Source organism: Plectropomus leopardus, chromosome 20 (genome assembly GCF_008729295.1).
Source record: "Plectropomus leopardus isolate mb chromosome 20, YSFRI_Pleo_2.0, whole genome shotgun sequence".
Lineage (NCBI taxonomy): Eukaryota > Metazoa > Chordata > Actinopteri > Perciformes > Serranidae > Plectropomus > Plectropomus leopardus.
In genome coordinates this window covers 2,735,320-2,754,756 of record NC_056482.1, presented here as the reverse complement: position 1 = coordinate 2,754,756, position 19,437 = coordinate 2,735,320, and the positions used below count along the sequence as shown (strand labels likewise).

Below are 19,437 nucleotides of genomic sequence, written 5' to 3'. Positions count from 1 at the left end.
TTTTTGTCCAAGCCAAAGGGAGCTCCTGGAGAGGGACTAAGGAACTAGATGTGGCTTTGGAGCCACAAGTTACATACCACTGGGATAGGGGAATGATTAAAGGGGAGAAAAATGTGTGCAACTGATGACTGTGTTCTTAATGTTTTTGAAAATAGACATAATATACCAAAGAATACACTGGAAGACACAAATTAACAGCAACAAAATGCTGAATAACTCACCTTGCCATCAAACTTGGAGTATTCATTGAAGGGGTTGTTAAGCTGCTGGGGACACTGCTCAAGCCGCAGTGAAAGGGTGGATTTGGTACCTGTTGTCCGCGGCCTGTCTTTGAAGTCCCGTTTCTCAAACAGGGACCCCAGATCCTCCACTGGACAGAAAGTGTTAGAACAGTAAACACCATACAGCAAACACTTGGGTTTTTTTTCAGTAGATTGATAACACTAGTTGCTCTCTTTATTGCAGGAACATATCCTGAATATATCCTAAATATCTATTTATTTCCAAACTGTTATATTCTTGTGATCAAAACTGGTAAGAAGACTTGTATAGAGGTGGAGAAAAACTGCAGAGTATTTTATTGCAGTCTTAAAATGTATGCACCTCAGCAATATCTCCCTCATATCGTGTGTGTGTTTACCTGTTATCATCAGTCCAAACAAGGACTTCCATCCTTGTGTTGTCCTCCTTATGTTTTACTTAAATATCTAGAGTTAGACAATAATTCACAAGAAAAAAAAACTAAACAGGGTTCTACATTAACCATGGCCCCATTTCCACTAAGTTTTATCAGGTCTCTCTTGAGAATGAGACTGTGTCTAAATGAGATTACCTGTCTGAGTAAAAGTTAAATAAAAACATCCCCACACTGCGAGTCTTTCCCAGTGCAACATATCAGTTCCACAAGCATCCTAATTCCTTTGCACCTTTTAGTTTAACATTCTACAAAAACAGTGAACAGAGTTTAATGGTGTCCTCTCACCCTGGGAATGGCAGAAAATGTCTTGAAATGAACAGGGATCCCAGTACAGCTACTGGACGAAGGGGATTTTTGTATGCATTTTTATCTCTTGACAGTGACAAACTCTACATAATCCAAAAACATAAGCACTACATCTCAAATCTGTGATATCATATGGGTAACTAGAATTACTGCCAGGCAGTTGTATGCATATATGCACCAGTTGCACTTACAGTTAACATCCATGTCTGTGAAAACATGGATGCCTGGCACACATCTTCCCCCAGGCAAAACAGAAGATCTTTACAATCAGCTCAGTTTCGAGGTGGACACCCAAGGTAAGTGTCACCAGTTCAGTAACTGACCAAAGAGATAATTGCCAAAATGTTTAGTTAGTTTATTATTACAGTGCCGCCCTAAGGTCTTTGATTGTCACATTTTGTGCCTGAGTAGTAGGTTGTTTTTACAACCAACCTGCCAATTTTGGTGAGCTTTTGTCATGTGATGTTTGCTGCACAAACAGTTTTAGTGGAGAGAAAGAAAGAAATAAAGAAAAAAAAAAAAACAAAGCCAATTGGGATTCAGCAACATGTGTTGCTGCTTGAACCTCTACATACATGTATTTTAAAAACATTAGGAAATACTACCTGACTGGGAGGCTGTCCTCTCTTTCCATTGAATATTTTTACATTTGATTTGGTTCTGGCGTTCTTTCCTTAACCTTTCAAGTCTTTGGGCTGAAAAGAAAGAACAACGTTTAAATTTCTGTCAGAGGCAGAATGACAAAAGCTGTTAAATACCTGGTGAAACAGAAACATTAAACATTATGTAGACCACAAAACTAATTGAAATGTATATCCTTCATCGGGCCTGTGAGAGCAATATGAGAAGAAAAGGACATTTGTTCTCTGAAGATACACTCATTCTCTGTCATGTGATATTTTGACTGACAGTCACACACATAAATACCACTCACACCAAATATGATTGTTTGTAGTTTATTAAAAAAAAAAATTAAATCATCCCTCTCATCTTACCAGCAGCCCCAGGTTTCTCGCGGCTGTCTTGTTGGAGTCCTGATGAGACAGCCACCACATGTCAGTGCTCGATCTCAAGTCTGAAAGTCTCAAAGGACTGCAGCTTCTCCCCACAACCCTGAAGCATAACTAGCACTAGGGCTGCACAATTATTGAATATTAATCACGATCACGATTTTGGCTTTCCACAATTTACCCTTTGAAACCTCAGTAAACTGGCTTAATTCCTTTCAAAAATGTTGGAAGAAGGCTGACAGCTGAAAGATGACTTACTTACTGCAAAAAGTACACAGAAATTATCCAAACATTAGCACACAAAAAGAGGATAAGGATAAGGGAAGAAATAGTTTTATAAAATGATTAAAAACACATTTGGAACAAAATATTCTATATATAAATAGGATGATTAGAAAAATAGTTTCCTAGACATTATCCCTATCTTATTTTTATTCAAATTTTAATCTACTAATTTATTGCAATTTGCAGGCCATTTTTTGCCAAGTTGATTATTGATTGACTGTGATATTGACCTTAAAAATGCTTGCTATACTTTTGAAAAGCTGTCTATCACTCGCTCACCCTGTAGCACCAGCCTGTGAGAAAACTTTACTGATTGTTGCAACTGCAGAGGGGCAAAATGAAAGTAATACAACAACCATCCATTGTTTGAGAGTATTTTGGATTTAGAAGGGGAACAAATCATATGAGAGTACACTAGACTGGTTAACTTGTTAAATCTCCTGAAGATACACCACAATCTGCAGTACAATGAATGAATGAAGGCCAAGAACAACGTTGTAGCTAACATCTCCCCACTGAATACCCGTCCTTGTCCAGCGTCAGCTCAGACACACCAACGTAAATAAGATGAATCAAAGGCTCCACTATAGGCGATTTTGAAACAGAAAATGCACCCTCCAGTTTCAAATTGGAAGTGTGGTGGCATTTGAGCTTCCTTAAGTCAGAAAATAATAAATGCGAGAAGCAATGCAAGAGGGTGTTGAACTACATAAATAGTACAAATAACATGATGCAGCATGTTGAGGAGCTCCGGTCAGTCCCGCCTTCACACGATCCTCCTTAACGACAACTGCAGGGCCAAACCACACTGACAGGCTGCAACCCTGCTCGCCCAAACAAGTACAAAAGCCAAAGAGAGAGCCCAGGTTGTCTATTTCCCATGAGTGGGAAATAGACAACCTAGTTCTTCAAACTCACCCTCTCTGCTTTCCCCTCTAGCAGAAGCAAACCTTTCCACACCAGCCACCTCTGTCCCAAGTGTAAGAGTTGTTTTTTTTTTGCTGTTGTTTTTTTTTTTGTTTTTTCAAAAAGCAGGGGACATTTTGAATGTCCAAAAATGTATTCATTGCATGGTTTGTGTTTTAAATTACATACTACCTCAGAAATAAAAAGGGATTCTTTAATTTGATATAGAAAAGATAAGAAAATACAGTATTTTGTATAATTTTTGTTTGAAGTAATTAATAGATTATTTTTCAGTTATAATTTTTCTGCAAAAGTGAAAAATCTAATTGTGAAACCTAGTATCATGAAAACCAGTATCGTGAATCGTATTGAATCATGAGTTGAGTGAATCGTAACATCCCTAAATGTAGCACACATAACATGGAGATAAAAGCAGGGCTTTGTTTAAATGTGAAAATGCAAAAAAAAACCATTTTTTATCCTTAAAAACTATAAATAACTGTGATAAATAATCGTAACCTTAATATTGATCAAAATAATTGTAGTTATTAATTTACCCATAATCGTGCAGCCCTAACCAGCACTCCACCAAACTTAGTACAAAACTCAAGAGAGCCAAAAAGAGACATGCTGTCTACCTTTGGACTCCCTCTCTCACCAAAACCACATTACCTCACAAATAAAGCACATGAATGAAGCTTAAAGTAGAGGAAAAAAAACTGTAGCCAAATCAAAGGTTGGAGGGTAGAGCAACTGAAATGTAAAGTGCAGATCAAATAAAAACAGCAGACACACAGTGACTGTGATTCACTTTTCAAAATGCTTTCTAGTTTCTGGGAAAAAATAGTAAAAACTTTGTGGATGAAAAAATCCTAGCAGGATCACTGATAATTCACCTTGTTTGTAGTTAGCATTCTGTCAACAGTAGGCCTGCAAAAACTAATCTGGCAAAAAAAACTGGCAAATGTATTTTTCTATCAGTGTGGGGTGAGGAAAAAAACTGAAACAAAAGTTTGAGTGACTACTAATACAAAAAAAAAACAAATTTCTCTGTTGTTAATCCCAATAAATCATTGTTGTGTGAAGACAAACAGTAAACAGGACAGTACTGTCTGCTGCTCTCTTGACAAAGCTCTCTAGGATTATTCGCTTGATGTATCTGTGAAGTCATTTTAGCCCCAGCCATGGGCTGCTGCTCAATCTCTGGTGGAATCCATGCTCCAACTAGATGCAGCTTACAATAATGCAACATGCTCAATGGATGTTTTGCAGATCAATATAATTCCACAATCGATGACATTAATGAATCACCCCAGCCTTAGCACAATAAAGCTTCACTCGTTCCATTTTACCCTTCACAATAAAGGCTCCAGACACACCCAATGCACCACTTTCAATGCTTGCAATTTGAGGCACATTTAAAGGGAAGAACATGTATCAAATGCTTTTTTGCATGAAATCCGTCAGTAGATGGTGCTCTCTCATCCATGCCAAGTGGAATCCAACCAGGGATCTTTGTATATCTTCCTTTGCTCGCTCCTTACCTTTGCTGTCTCTCTCTTCTGTCAAACTATCAAATACAGGCAAAAATACCCGAAAGTCCAAACGCCAAAAATTCAAAAGATAAGAAGCAACAACCTCAATAGCACAGTCTCCTTCTGTTTTAAATCTGGAGTGTGAAAAATCAACAAAGCCCTAATCAGATGACCTCAGATGCAGACCGGGCTGCAGGAGCTCTTTATTGTAGGCAGGTGTCTGACCATGCAAAGCTCTGAACATGATCACAGGAATCTTGAAATGGATTCTGCATTTGATGGGATGCCATGGTAAAGAAATCAAAATGGGTGTTACATGAGACTTTTTGGAGGGCCTGGTCAAAAGCTTGACAGCAACATTTTGGACTATTTGGTAAGCAGTCCATGTATGTCTTGCTATGGTAGATGTAAAGGGAATTGCAGTATTCAAGGCAGGAGGAGCTCATCTCAGCGAGAGATACAATTAGGCATAACCAAATAATTTACATAGTAAACAAGACTCAAAGCCTTGTCCTCAGAAAGCCAAGATTATAGAGTGCCCCAGGAAAGATGTTTTTCTGTAGGCAGACACAGACATTAATGTCCCTCTGGTTCCTTTATCAAAGAACCTATTGGATTTTTCAATTTGATTTTGGCTTAATGTAGAAACAAATGTTTACGGAACTTGCACGTTTTGTTTAGTAAGATAATATTCAGAAATGAATGCCACTTTTTGGGTACTTGAAGCCTAAATGCAATCGCCAGAAGTAAAAAAGCTAAGGTAAGCCATAAACCAACTAAACCACAGTTGTATGATTTGATGTCTCTCACCGCATTAAGGCTGCCCCTCACTCATGACACAGTGCTGCAGCATGATGATGTTTTGTAATCTCATTTGGCCACTTGTGAGCAACTGCCTTTTAAACATACATAAGAGTTCGCAGTGGGGTATTTATTGATTTATTTTTTGTTGTAGAACAAAACGTGAATGTCTCTTCAGCTTGAACCCGAGGTGCTAAAATGCTAATTAATTTCCAGCTTTTAGGACTCATTACTGGGGTTCTCTCTGATGAGAGATTTAACAAAAATAAGAGAGGCAGGACTTTCTATTACCTTCAGGACAATGCCATCTAGGGCAGAAAAGAGACCCTCTGTTTTGTCAGCATTAAGCTTGTAGAAAGTACATGGTATCCAATGTTTTAGTGTTGAGTCAATTTTATAGAACAGACAGCTTAGGAAAATTTTGAGGCTTAAACAAAATGTATAATAGCATATTGTCTGTATAACAGTGGTGAGATGGGGTGGGAGAGTTTCTGTCAGTGCATTGTAAGGCCTAAGTTGTCTCCCTAAACTGCAGGTAGCAGTTTCCGGTCAGACAGGTCAGAGTCTTATGATGGAGCTTTATTGAAATTTATGTTATTTATTTTTTCTCATTTAGAATATATCACTTTCTAAGTGTCTTAACTAAATGGCCAATGAGCCCCTTTTGAATGTTTACATGTTTCAAAACGTAAAATGAAAAAAAAACTTGCTAAATACAGAACTGTAGATTGACAAAGAAAGAAAAGAAAGACAACAGGCCCCAGCCCATGCAAGCCAACATGAAAAGATACTTGCCAAAGATACTTGTTTAAATTGCTGGGGGAAACCCTGAACACTTTTAAAATAATGTATTATATGTCCGAGAGGAGGCAAAAAAAACAGCATCGGACCCAGGGTAGAACCTTGGGATACACCATGAGACAGTTCAGTTGATGAGGGATACTGGGAAACAGGGAACAGTAACTGAGAAAGTCCTGTCTAAAAATTAAAATGAGAAAAATTCAAAAGCTGATCTAAAGATACCTATCCACTGCATGAGCCTTTAAACCAAGATATGGTGATCCACAAGATCAAAGGCAGCAATGTGACCTAAATGTACCAATACAGAGGATCCCCATGTATCACCACAATTAAGAGTTTGTTTTTTTCTGTTGAGTGAAACTGACAAAAAAACAGACTGAAACTGCTAACATACAGCCGCAAAATGTTAATTTTTCTAAGGCCTTGGCTATAGTAACTTAGAAATGGGACTGCAGTTCTACAGCAATGTGGGGTCAAGATTTGCTTTATTGAGAAATGGTTAAACAAAGAGTCAGAGAGGTATTGATTAGAGAGTGCACAAAGACCAATATAACCAATGACATTTTTGTACACACAAGGAAGTGGGTGCAAGGTCAAGTGGACTAGAGGAAGTTTTCATACTGACAAGATTTTTGAGCACTTGTAGAGAGATTGGAGAAAGACTTTACAAAATTTAAAAAATTCATTGATCATACCAATAAAGGAAATTAAGTTGCTGCACTCCTCTTCTGAAAAAAGTTGGAAGAGCAGGTGATGCAGGGTTGAATTACTGATGGTGTTGAACAAGATTTTGGGATTACATCTACCAGGCTACTTGATACAAGGTTAGAAAGTATGTAGCTCTTGTATCCTTTACTGTTATTAAAATCTATCAAAAAATACTCTAATTATGTTTTAAAGAAAAAGAATTTGGCAGACTGCTTGATTTACAAAAAGGGAAATTTGCAATGGGATTTTTGCTCCTCACCTCATAGCAATTAAAAAGACTCACACAGTGAACCACAATTTAACCCCATGCTTTCCACTCCTACTGCCGCAACCTTGAATAGCACACAATTTGACATAAACCTCACTTAACCACTGGCCCAGATTAGACACAAACCCACTTCAAACAATAGCAGAACAGGCTTTCTGGCTGTCCCTGTCATAATGACAGGAAGGAGTTGTGCCTGACAGAAAACCTACCCTGCTAACCAGCTAGAGCATGGAGAAGAGCCTACCTGTGTTGGAGCGTCGACGTATGCCAAAGTCCCAGCTGGAGGTGATGTCCATCGACTGGGAAAGGTCACAAGCATGATTGTCTGTCAGGTTGTTACCCCCCTCACTCAGAGAGCCTGACCCTGTTGATCCACAGCTGCTGCCAGGCACCAAAGCCAACTGGCACTTCTCGAGATCCACATCCTGGTCTATTAGTACCATCTCACACATTCCTGTATCATCACTGGTCACATGAGACTGTCTGATGTGGGCCAGAATAATGGCTGGGTTGTCCAAGAAAGCCATCTTCTCTCTTCTATAAAGCTTAGATTTGCGGTTTTTTTTCTCCTTGTATCAACCTCTCACTGTATTTCTGAAGATCCCTTCCACTTTTTATCAGTCTTTCTCCAAGAGTCTTAAAGTACTGGCTGATGACAAGTGGAAAGCAATCATTGTTTTCATCTCCTCTTGATTATTCTTTTTGCTCCAAGGCAGGAAAGGTGCCAGTACCTGTTAAGAGTGAAATGACAGTTTTTACATAGTACAGGCTGAAAATTGTAAATTAAGGTTGAAAGTTTGAGCCAAAACTTTTTTTAAAAAATGTATTAACATTTACATAGCCATAGGTGTTGTAAATGTTAATACATATCAAGCTCAGTTTGATATGGTGCTGGTAAACTTCCATTTGGCATTTTGAAGTATGTAGTAGGGCCCTTTGATGCGAATTTGATGTTGATGCCATGATTGGCCAGCTATGCAAAGGCAAGAGAGCAGTCAGGGATTGAACTTCTTTCTTAAGCTCTCTTTTCTCATTTCTCATTTTCCACAACTGTTTTTGTCACTTGCAAATAATTTAGTGTGACACCATGAATTTCCTCAAGGCAGGGGAAACTAGACTGACGTTCTTGCCAGTACTATGACCCCAACCTTCATTGCTTCATATTGTTCTCCTCCTGCCCTAAGCCTTGCGAATCCCTGAAAACACCCATTCATTTTTGTAACTGCTAGTCACAAAGTCACATTCATGTGACGTCACCAAGAGTCATTAGGTTGCAACACTTACGTACCGACCGAGGAAAGTTTGGTACTAGATATAGCCTGCAGATTGAGTATTTACAAATAGTGGAATCATTTAAAACATTGGTTCCATCTAGCACAACCTTAAGGACACCACTACAGATGCCTAAAATCCCAGTAAGTGAAGGATTCCCGGCGCGTTGGAGGCGACTGTTGACTGACAGAGAAATGAAGTGACTGATGCTCTTTTCATGTTTTGTTGTTCTGTGAGTAATGGTTTATTTTAGGAGTTCTTTGAATAGGAACAGACTGCAATAATACAATGCCTTTCTTGTCTTAGCAACCACTAAAAGCCTTTTACAACAGGCCCAATTCATATACAGTATACACACATCCATACTCTGTTGACCATAAACATTCACAGCACACACAATGGCAATTTGTGGATCAGTATATTGCCAATTAACACTTAAGCCCCTTCTAAACTGCCTGTTCAAGGCAGGAATAGGAACACTGACACTCTAATTTTCTTTAAATCTCATTTTAAAGGCATCTTTTTAAACTTGCATATTAAGTTTTAACCCTATTCAGATTGATCTGGTAACACTAAACCTTTGTACATAGTGATTTTATATACTGTAAATTTGTCTTAATTTAACTGATCTGCTGTTACACTGTTGGTTTTTAACACTTCCTTGTAAGGTGACCTTGAGTGTTTTCAATGGTGCCTACAAATAAAATCTATTATCATTATCATTATTATTTTACCGTTATGTCACCTCACCGCACTTTACAAAAGGTACGATCGAAGCGTGGGGGGGACAAGTTGTCTCACCTTTAAGTCAGCAGCTGTGGTAATAACAGCACCAAAACCACTTTTGTTTGGTTCTATGTAAAAATGCAAAGGTGGCATTAAAAAGGACTTGGTAGTGGCCTTATAGTGCAATCTCTGTGTAAAAAGGGCTACAAGAGCTAAGAATGATCAGTAAACAGGGATTACGGTTACCGGTTATCGCGATAATTGCTTTAAAATTCCTCAATGCTGAGTAATATCATTCAAATTTTAATTATCATGCTTTGAAATGGTAAAAACTGTCAGTGGGATCCGAAATTAACACCCGCTCAAAAGGAACAGACTGCAATAATACGACCAGATGCGAGTGAATCTCTGAAGACTATTCGCCCAGGGCCGGCTCTTGGCATAGGTGGCGCCGCCACGCTGCCAGTCCCCCTTGGCCTTGAGGGAAAATAATAAAAAAATAATAATTTTCTATGCCCACTGGCACCCTCACTTAGTGTTTTCTGTCTAGAAAAAAATATATATATTAACATTACAAATAAGTAAACAGTGACATGTTCCTAAATTATGTGTGACAAGTGATGTGTCGTTATTTGCTGCGGAGGTGCGGGTTGGGGTTAGGGCGCCTAGGGCACCAAATTGGGTAGAGCCGGCCCTGTATTCGCCACACGGGCGGGTGAATGTTTGTGCGTTGTTAGGGGCAGAAGGCTCTGCTGCTCTGTGCAGCTGCTCCTGTGCCGTCTCTCTCACACACACACATGCAATGTGGTGAAACCTGATTGTCTCAGGTGCTACTAGTTCTGCGGCACTGTTTACTGTATGAGACATCAGGTGATCCTCTAAACTATCACCAGCCACTGGTCTACTGGTAGCTTAAGTTGCATGCGTAATTATGAAGGTTATAAGATATTAAGACAGAGGCCCAATAGTCTGCAAACTTGCCAACACTGCAAACTTGTTTGGCTCTCACATGGACAGCATCAGTGCAGTAGCTTCACCTCTTCTGTTCTTACCTTTCACAATAAAAACCCTAAATGGATACACTGCATCACAGCTTGCCAGAGGGAACTTATTTACAAACAGAGGCTGTGGTGATGATTGTTTATAATATTTCATACTTTTACTTCAGATTTTGCTCTGGCCTCTTCTCTAAGTTTGCATTCATTATTATATCAATTAAATTAAATAAAAAACGTTTGACACCAACGCTCCGAGGACTGGAGGAAATTTCTCTGAGGAAAATGAAAGTTTACTGGAGTATAGGAAGTGGTGAAGTTTATTTTTTTTCCTCTGCTTCCAGTCTGTGATGCGGACAGCACAGCGACATCGCCGCAATGGACAAATGCAGTCATTGCATTTAAAAGAAAAGAATTGATGAATATGTGGAATGTTTGTATTGTGTTAGTTTTTGCCGACATTGAACATTGGAAATCTGTGGTGGCAGCCGCCACCAAAATTAATATGCAGGAAAAACCCTGAATAAATTTGCCCCTGAGAAACACACCAGTTAAGTATAGAGGCCATCCCAGAAGCTAAAGTCCCCCTAATTTCCTTAACAAAAAGCCATTTTTCCATTATTATTCCATCATTATTCCGTTATGGGGCAAATTTACACTGTGTATCTAAGAGAAGACATGTTTGTCTCTGTCTGAACATTTACGAAGCTTGAGCCTTAAAGCAGCCCCAACAAACTGACACCACAAAGACTAGAATCTGTTGTTAAACACACTAATAACAGCTTTATTTGTATTGTTACCTGGAGACCCAGTACAGAGCCTGTTGATCCTGCCTGACTTGGTTAGAATTTATTTTACTTTTACATCCCCATCTTTATTATATTCATCACTTGTGAGGGTTATGTAGGGGCAGGGGCTTGAGGGTAAGCAATTTGTCAATACCCCAGAAAACCGCCCTCTTTTTCACAGTCTAATGTTTGCAGGTCTGAAAGAGTCAGAACTGCTGTTTTTATTATGTTAACAATGGTGCTGTCAGTCACATTTGGTCAGGTCAGGGCCATGGCAAAATGAGTCATTCATATTTTCTCACGACATCTAAGCCTTTCTATCCCACAGGAGTGCAGAAAATTACAAATTATATACATCTTTAAAAAAAAGGTTAAATTATTGGTTACCGTTTTAGTTACCAAACTGAGGAGTGGGCAGTTATCAGTATGGATAGAAAAAAATCCATATTGTTCATTCCTTATTATTCAACACATTTAACTGCCCTCCTACTTTGCAGCGGTAATGGTCACATTGATATTTTGTTGCCTTTGCAAAAGCCTCAATGATTGAGGCTTGACTGGCCACTATGGTGGGAGTTTTGGTCCAGCTGCTCTTTGCGGTGTTTCTATTTTTAGTTTCAACATGTTTATCACACAACCTGCAAAAGGTTTTGTTCACATTCTCTGGCTCTCCTTTTTTCATTTGGTTTCAAAGCAGACAATCTCCAAATAGGTGCATTTGCGTTCTTTTATAAATGGGAGCAAACATCTTTCCCATTGGAGTAAGGGCTTCATGGGCCTATGTCTGACATATAGCATCAGACAAGTATGCCAGCATGTTGTTACCTCTTTTTTTTTTTTTTTTTAAGTGCTACAGCAATGCAGTGAAGTACAGACAGTAAAAAAAGAGAAAGAAAGATTGAATACAGTTAGTGCTAAACAAGCACAGAGAGCAGGAGGAGAGCAGCTTATGAAAATGTCAACAGCACCCCGCCCCAAAAAAACCCAAGAAAACCTGGAGGGACTGAATACCATGTTGAACAATAATCTCGTCATATTGTCCAAACCTTGCCTGTTGATATCTTTGAGTCTCTGTATATGCAATTTGGAGCACAACCTATCTGTTAAAGGAGCACTCTACTCATTTTAATTTTCACAAGAAGTACTGCTCAGCCTGTGTGAACAGTTGCATAATGTCCTCTGTGACTCTGAAGTAGAGATGTAATGATATTACATTTTTTATGTCACGATTATCATAACCAAAATTATTGTGATAATACTGATTAGAGAAAAAGAGAGAAGTAAAGCTACTGCACTGACGCTGTCGATGTGAGAGCCCAAAAAGTTTGCAATGTTGGGTCAGACTATGGGACCTCTATGTTAGTATCACATAACCTTCCTAAGTATGCATGCAACGTTAGCTACCAGCAGACCAGCGGCTGGTGATACTCTAGTGGATCACCTGATGTCTCATACAGCAAACACTGCAGCAGAACTAATAGTGCCCGAGATGGTCAGGTTTTGCCACATCGCACGTGTGTGTGTGTGTATGTGAGAGAGACAGAGACGGCACAGGAGCAGCTGCACAGAACAGCAGAGCCTTGTGCCTCTAAAAATGCAGCGGAGACGCTCAGCCTTCATACATGACTATTTTGGCACAAACATTCATTCGCCAGTGTGGCGGATAATCTTCAGAGATTCACTCACATCTAGCGCTCAGCGGGTGTTAATTTCGGATCCCACTTACAGTTTTTACCATGATTTCAAAGCATGGTAATCACACACACTTATCATGATAATTAAAATTTGAATATTTCTAACCATCTGGAAATTTTACCGCAATTATCATGATAACTGTTACATCCCTACTCTTAAGCAGCTTTATCAAGTCTAAGAAAATAACTTATGATGTGGAGGTGCTGTCACAAGGGTTATCACAGAGTGGGCTTGCAGGCTACAGATGTTAACAGAAACCTGCATTACAAACTCTGCTGCTTATTTTTTTATTCTATCACTTTTAAGACATTTTAGATTACTTGATTTAATTTTAATAAATTTAGCTATGGAACACTGTGGTGGTCAATGGCATAGTTAACCCATTGCTTCCCCTGGGGACACTTTCATCATTTTGGATTTTGATTTTTCAATACTTTTCACCATGTTAATGCATATACATACATTTTGGCTGGATTGTGTGATTTTGGGTTAACTTTAGAATTTCAACCTCAGCTCTTATAAGTCTATGATACTGTGGTAAATCAAAAGTGTTCCTTTCGTCTTCCTAGAGGACTTTTTTTTCCTATTCACTCCCATTCACACTTCTTTTGTTTCCATCCTGTAGTCCTGACTTCAAAATTGAAGTGTTTTCATTTTTTCATAGGATGGGGCAATTTTACCATGTTTGGCATAAGTATCAGTAACATTCTGGCTAATGGTGTCGCAGGAGAATAAAGTGGATAAGATATGAATGAGGCTTACTCAGCAACAGAACATCAGAGACTGCTCTGCACACATCTTCACAGAGACATGGTTTGCCCCAAACATGCGGGATCAAGCTGTTGCACTGGATGGGCAGACCTTGTTGGCAGCCAAAAGGACTTAAGACTCTAATGCAAATTCAAAAAATGCTCTGCAGGAATTGAACAATGCCATCAGCAGCAACACGCCTGAGTAACCGGATTGAATCTTCATAGTAGCTGCTGATTTTAATCAACTCATCTTTCAACTCCAAAGATGTAGCAAGTTTAAGGACACATGTAATTTCATGTTTTAAACTGTTTAAAAAATGACAAATCTACCTTCTTTTGCAGATCCGTCAATGCAGCATATCAGGCAATCGAATATCCAATGTTTTTGCTGGGCCGTGAATGCAGTGCAGCAAGTAGAGTTCTTTTTCGCAGCTAAATGTCACTCGTCTGATGGGTATTTTCATATAAGTGAATTAATGAGTTGTATTTATGATTAAGACGGAAGGTGGTTGAAAGACTAAAACCAAACGACAAAAAACTGGAAAAGAATATTATTACATAGTATTTTTAAGGCAGTTTTAGGGAGAGGACATTTGTCGGCAGGATTGAGCTAATGTTATAAGGGTACCAGAGGGTTAAATTTGTCAAGCATCGTTTGTTCATTTGGGATTTTTATGTTAACACCAAGAATCGTGCAAAAAGACAGAGGTAATGCAGAGCCTGATGAAGACTTAGATTCGAGACAGTTTCTATTTGTCAAATGTGGGTAGCACAGCTTTATGAACAGGCAGCCTAGAATCTAAATATATAGTAAAGGGCACTGATGCATCACAGCGTTAATCTGCACTGCGATAATAACCTGGAAGCTGTAGACACACAGTTACTTTAACCAAAATCATCTGTCATTCAATATGTTGCGTCAAAATACCAAAAATGTCACTGGCGCGGGCCATACAGGTTATTTGACCTGGCTCGGAGCTCAGAAACACTCAACAATTCAAACCATGATGTGATGAAGTGTTGTCATTTAGACAGTAAGCCCTTATACTTGGTGGAAGTTATCATTGGACACTTACTGACCTGTACACAAAGGGCCTCTTACTGAACATAACGGCGATTTGTTCGAGTGTTTACACTGTGAACACAAAGCTGTTAGTAATTGCAACACAGAGAGAGGACTGAGAGCAGGCAGTTGCATTAGCCTCACTCAGATACCAAAGTTAGCATGTTGAACGCAGGAGTTGTGACACACTGCAGCGCTAAAACGTAATCGAACAATCGCCGACAAGCAAAACCGTAAAGGTTCCTAGTGCGTACGGGCCTTTATTGAGTTTTTAAGGGCCAGTTACCGCAAGAAGCTTCTCCGACTGATGCTAACTGCAGCTAACAGTGTTACTTAGCTGGAGTCGGATGTTACATTTGATGAAGTTTGCTTTGTTACTTGAGACAAGCCATTTATGTTACACGTTGACCGATCCCTGCTCAGTTCATCTACTAGTGCTCTATATTTTGTACCACTTCCAAGTGATACCCTATTAAAATTTTTCCCAACCGCCTAATTGACTGCTGTTTCTTCCCGGTAACGTTAGCTGGTTTGGCGTTAGCTTGTGTAATTAGCTTTTGTTTCCTGCCTATTTGGCACCTCGCTAACTGGCAACCTGAAATCTCTTCTACATTTAGCTAGTTGAGTCGGCGTGAAGCTACTTAAGACTGAAGTTAGAGCGTTAACATTACTCGATCTTCACGAATGTCACTGCAGATGACATTGGTTGTATCCAGTTCGCCCGTAAGCTTGTTGAGGCTAACATCACTGAAGCTTTCTTTGAGAGACCAACTGTGGTTGGCGTTAGCTGCTGTCATTGCCTTCCACAGTCATGTTAGTCAAAGTTAGTTCATTACAGTGTCTCACCTTAGAGGTCACAAGCGATGAGGGAGAGACTTGTTCACATTGGCCATTTTATCCATGTATGTACCCGGTGGTGACGGTTACTCTCTCCATTAGCAAGAGTGCACTGAAGTAACAATCACAACAAAAGTACAGCCCACTGCGGTTTGCTGGCTGAACTCAGCTTTCAGTTCCGGTCTATTTCTTCTTTGTATTTTTCTTCAGTGAGGTTTTTCCTTTTTTTGGCAGGTTGCAATACTAACTTTGCATACCGCCACCTACCGTACCGGAGTGTGCAGAACAAGCTCTAGTTTACATTGTTCACTGCAAATGAAAATACAACTAGAAAATGCAATTTCCGAAGGAACTGCGGGTGTGAATGCTCAGCTTACACTACGCTGCAATGCTCATGCTGAAATGCTTGCTTGAATGACTTGAACGTGAAGTAGTATGAATATCTAAAAAGAAAACTTGGACAGATTAAATTCTGATGAATGTCTTTAAAATTTTGAATGATACTAATTATGTTGAATATGTTTAAGCTTGCTGAAAAGCTGATGCTACACTGCCATGCTTGCTTGAATTTGTTAGAAGATGGTGAAGTAATATCAATACCTGAAAAAAGTATGAAGGAGTTTAATTAGCTTGAATGCTTTAAAATGTTTAATACAACTCATCGTGTGGAATATCTGAAAGCCTGTTAGAAAAGCTGACATTTGTTAGAAGATGGTGAAGAAATAGGAGTTGAAGTGTGTAAAGGGGTCTAATTAGTTTGAATGTGGTTGAAATATTGAATAATATCCAGAAAATACCTGGAACAGTGCCTTAAATATGTTGGTTTAGGTTCAAAACTGCTTACAGAGCAGCAGGTTGTTTGAATTGTCTGTAGAATGTGTCAGATCCTGTGTGTGCGTGTCTGTGTCTGTTTCAGAATGTTAGTGTGTCTAGCAGCCCTGACAAGTTGCCGTGGTGACAGCCATTGCTGGGTGAGGTGCTGAATCTGCCTGTTAACGTCAGAGATTCAAGGTGAACATCCACTGTCAAACAAGTGGCCCTAAGCCGATGACAATACCTCCACACTTCAGACATATACTGTTAGAGAGAAAACAGCCAGAGGAACATATAACTGTGTACATTTTGTGTCTGAAAAGTGTAACGTGAGACTGAGCACAGGTTAAAGAGAGGCATCAACTGCTGACCTGAAGAGATTTCTTGAATCATTTTTACATTGAGTTATGTGGGGAGGTTGGTGGATTTCTTTTTTCTTTCTGGCCCACAGTAGGAGCTGTGTAAATCCAATTGGTTCCAAAGTCACATTATCAGAAAGACCACAATTTTTACTATATTGTCACCAAATATGGTGTGTGACTAGCAACAGCTGGAGATGCCATGGCAAGAGAAAGAGAAATGTTTGGGAGGCTGTCAGCATTCTGCCAGTTGGTCTCTCTCACTCTAGCTGTGAGCATTCTCTGCCATAAGGAGCAATGTTAAATCTTGATTTTGGCACTTTGGCAAAATTTCAAACAAATCTGAATATTTAAAAAACGATGAAAGATATTTGAAATCTGAAAACAAGTTTGAATACTGACATGATGCGGAATATTTCAAAGGTGGAATGAGGTTTGTTGGTGAATGTATGAAAGAAGAGAAGGGTTTTGAAACTGCTTGAAGAAAGTTGAACTTTTGGCATGTTTGAACATTCTGCCTATTTAAATGAATGGGGTAAAAATGCTTAGTTGGGGGAAAAACGCTGAATATTTTTGGAAAGTATGAACGATATGAAGAAGTTGAATGACAGCAGTCAATTCCTAATTAAGCTGAATATTTTGAAGTTTGAATGCAGTTTGTATGTTGAAGTATGTTGAAATTATGAAGCGGTGAAAAAGTAGGCGGAAAAAAATAAAAATAAAGATTTTTGTGGTAGAAGAACATAGGTTGTAGCCAATATGCTTTGCATTCACACCCAATAAAAGTCGAAAAAAGCTCATGAATTCCATGAAACAATCCGGTGCTCATTTGGAAGTCGATTAACCCCTCTCTGAGTTTTGCACACCTCATCTCCATTTTTTCCTAGTACAAGCATCCACTCTAAATTCCATTCTTGTCCTGCCCCCTTGCCTTTTTGTAACCCTGTCTTCTTAGATTTGGCATTAACCCTCAGAGGACTGAGGGGTCTCTGCAGGGGAGTCATAGTGTGGGGAAAAGTGGGACTGACTACCCCGGGCCCCAGTAGGAAGGGGTCCCTTAATTGGGCCCTTAAAAATTAATTTCTTTTTTTTCTCTTTAAGTAATACTGCAATAAGTTAACTAAAACTGTCCCTATAAATGAACAAACATTCAGAATTCCTTTCTTGAAAAATGTGGAGTCTCTCTCAGAGGCCCCTCTCACCGCCTACTAAATGCTCAAAATGGTTTAGTCCACCCGGTCGGCTGGATTGATCTGTTAGGAGTCAAGTGCAAAAGTGAGTGATGTTGCAGGCTGCAGCACCATGTCTCCCCCCAAAAAACAAAGTGAGAGTATCAAGAAAGGGAAGAAAGAAAATAGAAACAAAGGAAGCAAGCTGAAGGAAAACAACTTTTAATGGCTTTCTCTCAAAAGAAAGGTGGGCACAACTTACACAGTTTAAGAATGGTTTAAACTAATACCAGCAATTTAGATTCAAGGCAGTCAGCAGTAGGAGTCTAGCTTGGATAATATTTGCGTTTTATATAAAAGTTTATTATATTCAGAAATTACTCAGCATTATAGGTACAATCTCACATGACATTATATTTATAAATATTACCTCAACATAAAGTCAGTCAACTTTGGAGCAATATTTAGCTTATTTCCCAATGAGCTAGCTTAACATATATGATATCAATGGATTCATTACAATCTCTAGATTCATATGATATAACTGCACTAGCTTTAAAAGCTAGCATGCTAATGCCCTACAAACACAGTGTATTTAATTTAAAGTAAGATTATTTCCATTAGTGTTAAAGTAACCTAAGAACTGAAGGGGAATAATTCCAATGTTATGGTCATAGCATCAAATGTGGCTGAATCTGACTGAAAGTAAACTAGCTTTTGGAGTTTTTTTTTTTCACTTTGAGGGGCTAGATAATACCAAATAAGCCCTTGTTATTCAACAAGTCACTTGGCTTCAAATAATCTTGTTTAAAGAGGTGGGCAGTCTGAAGGGCAATATTATGCATGGGAGGCAGGTAAAAAGCAAATGCTCATTATTGCTATGTAAAGGCAGTGAAATTTGGGGAACAGTTTTTTTTTTTTGGTATTTTGAGTTCAGGTAAACATAAAGGCCTCTAGTGGTTGTCAACTGTCTATTTCAAACTGACAGCAAGAATGTGATGTTAAAATGTGTCTCTGTGTTTGTAAAAATAAATATCAGATCTTGCTGAAGAAATGTTAGATTAACTCTTGTGATTATTTATCCACATTTTTTGCGGGTGTAAAACAAATTTATAGTTATTTATTGCTTTTAATGGGTCATTGGGTAATGCAGGTGTGGTTATAACAGTTGTGCAGGGTTGGTTTGGGCCGTGGTGATGGGGCCCAATGAGATAGGTTGCGATGCCCCTGGGTCTCTGGGTGCTGTGGCCATTTTGATACTCTACAATGCTGTAATATCTGATCATTTATAAGCAGTATTTTCAGAGTCACGCGAATCAGCAAAATTGGGCCTCATGCAAGAAACAATATATGAACAAATTTAACATTATACATTTTAGTTAGTAAATCACCAATGTTTTCTTATTTTTTGTTTTTCCCTAAAGTAAGAGAAAATTGTACGAGTGGTCGGGAGCACTCAGTCCACTCCTCAGTCACACTTTGGAGTGAAATACCTTACTTTTTACTCCACTTTTGTTATTACATAATTACTTTACGAATCAAGATTTTTGTACACAAAAATAGGAAAATAAGTGCAGCTGAAACAATTAGTCATTTAATTAGAAAATTAATTGGCAACTATTTCTTTTATCTTGTAAGTAATTTCTCATGC

The 19,437-nt window shown here is 38.8% G+C and overlaps 1 protein-coding gene across 2 annotated transcripts in view; it reads right to left on the bottom strand.

Moving 5' to 3' along the window:
* The window catches only part of mapkap1 (MAPK associated protein 1), a 49,914-nt gene extending 34,324 nt beyond the window's left edge, over window positions 1–15,590 (bottom strand). For both annotated transcript variants that reach the window (XR_006106919.1, XM_042508834.1), the window contains exons 1-4: window positions 15,455–15,590; window positions 7,562–8,048; window positions 1,609–1,698; window positions 222–370 (exon numbers count right to left, since the gene is read on the bottom strand). Coding sequence is in view for 1 of the 2 variants with exons in the window: in XM_042508834.1 (XP_042364768.1) it covers window positions 222–370; window positions 1,609–1,698; window positions 7,562–7,844 (522 nt within the window). In the remaining variant the exon portion in view is untranslated. The remainder of the gene's footprint in view (window positions 1–221; window positions 371–1,608; window positions 1,699–7,561; window positions 8,049–15,454) is intronic.
* Window positions 15,591–19,437: the final 3,847 nt, after the last annotated feature.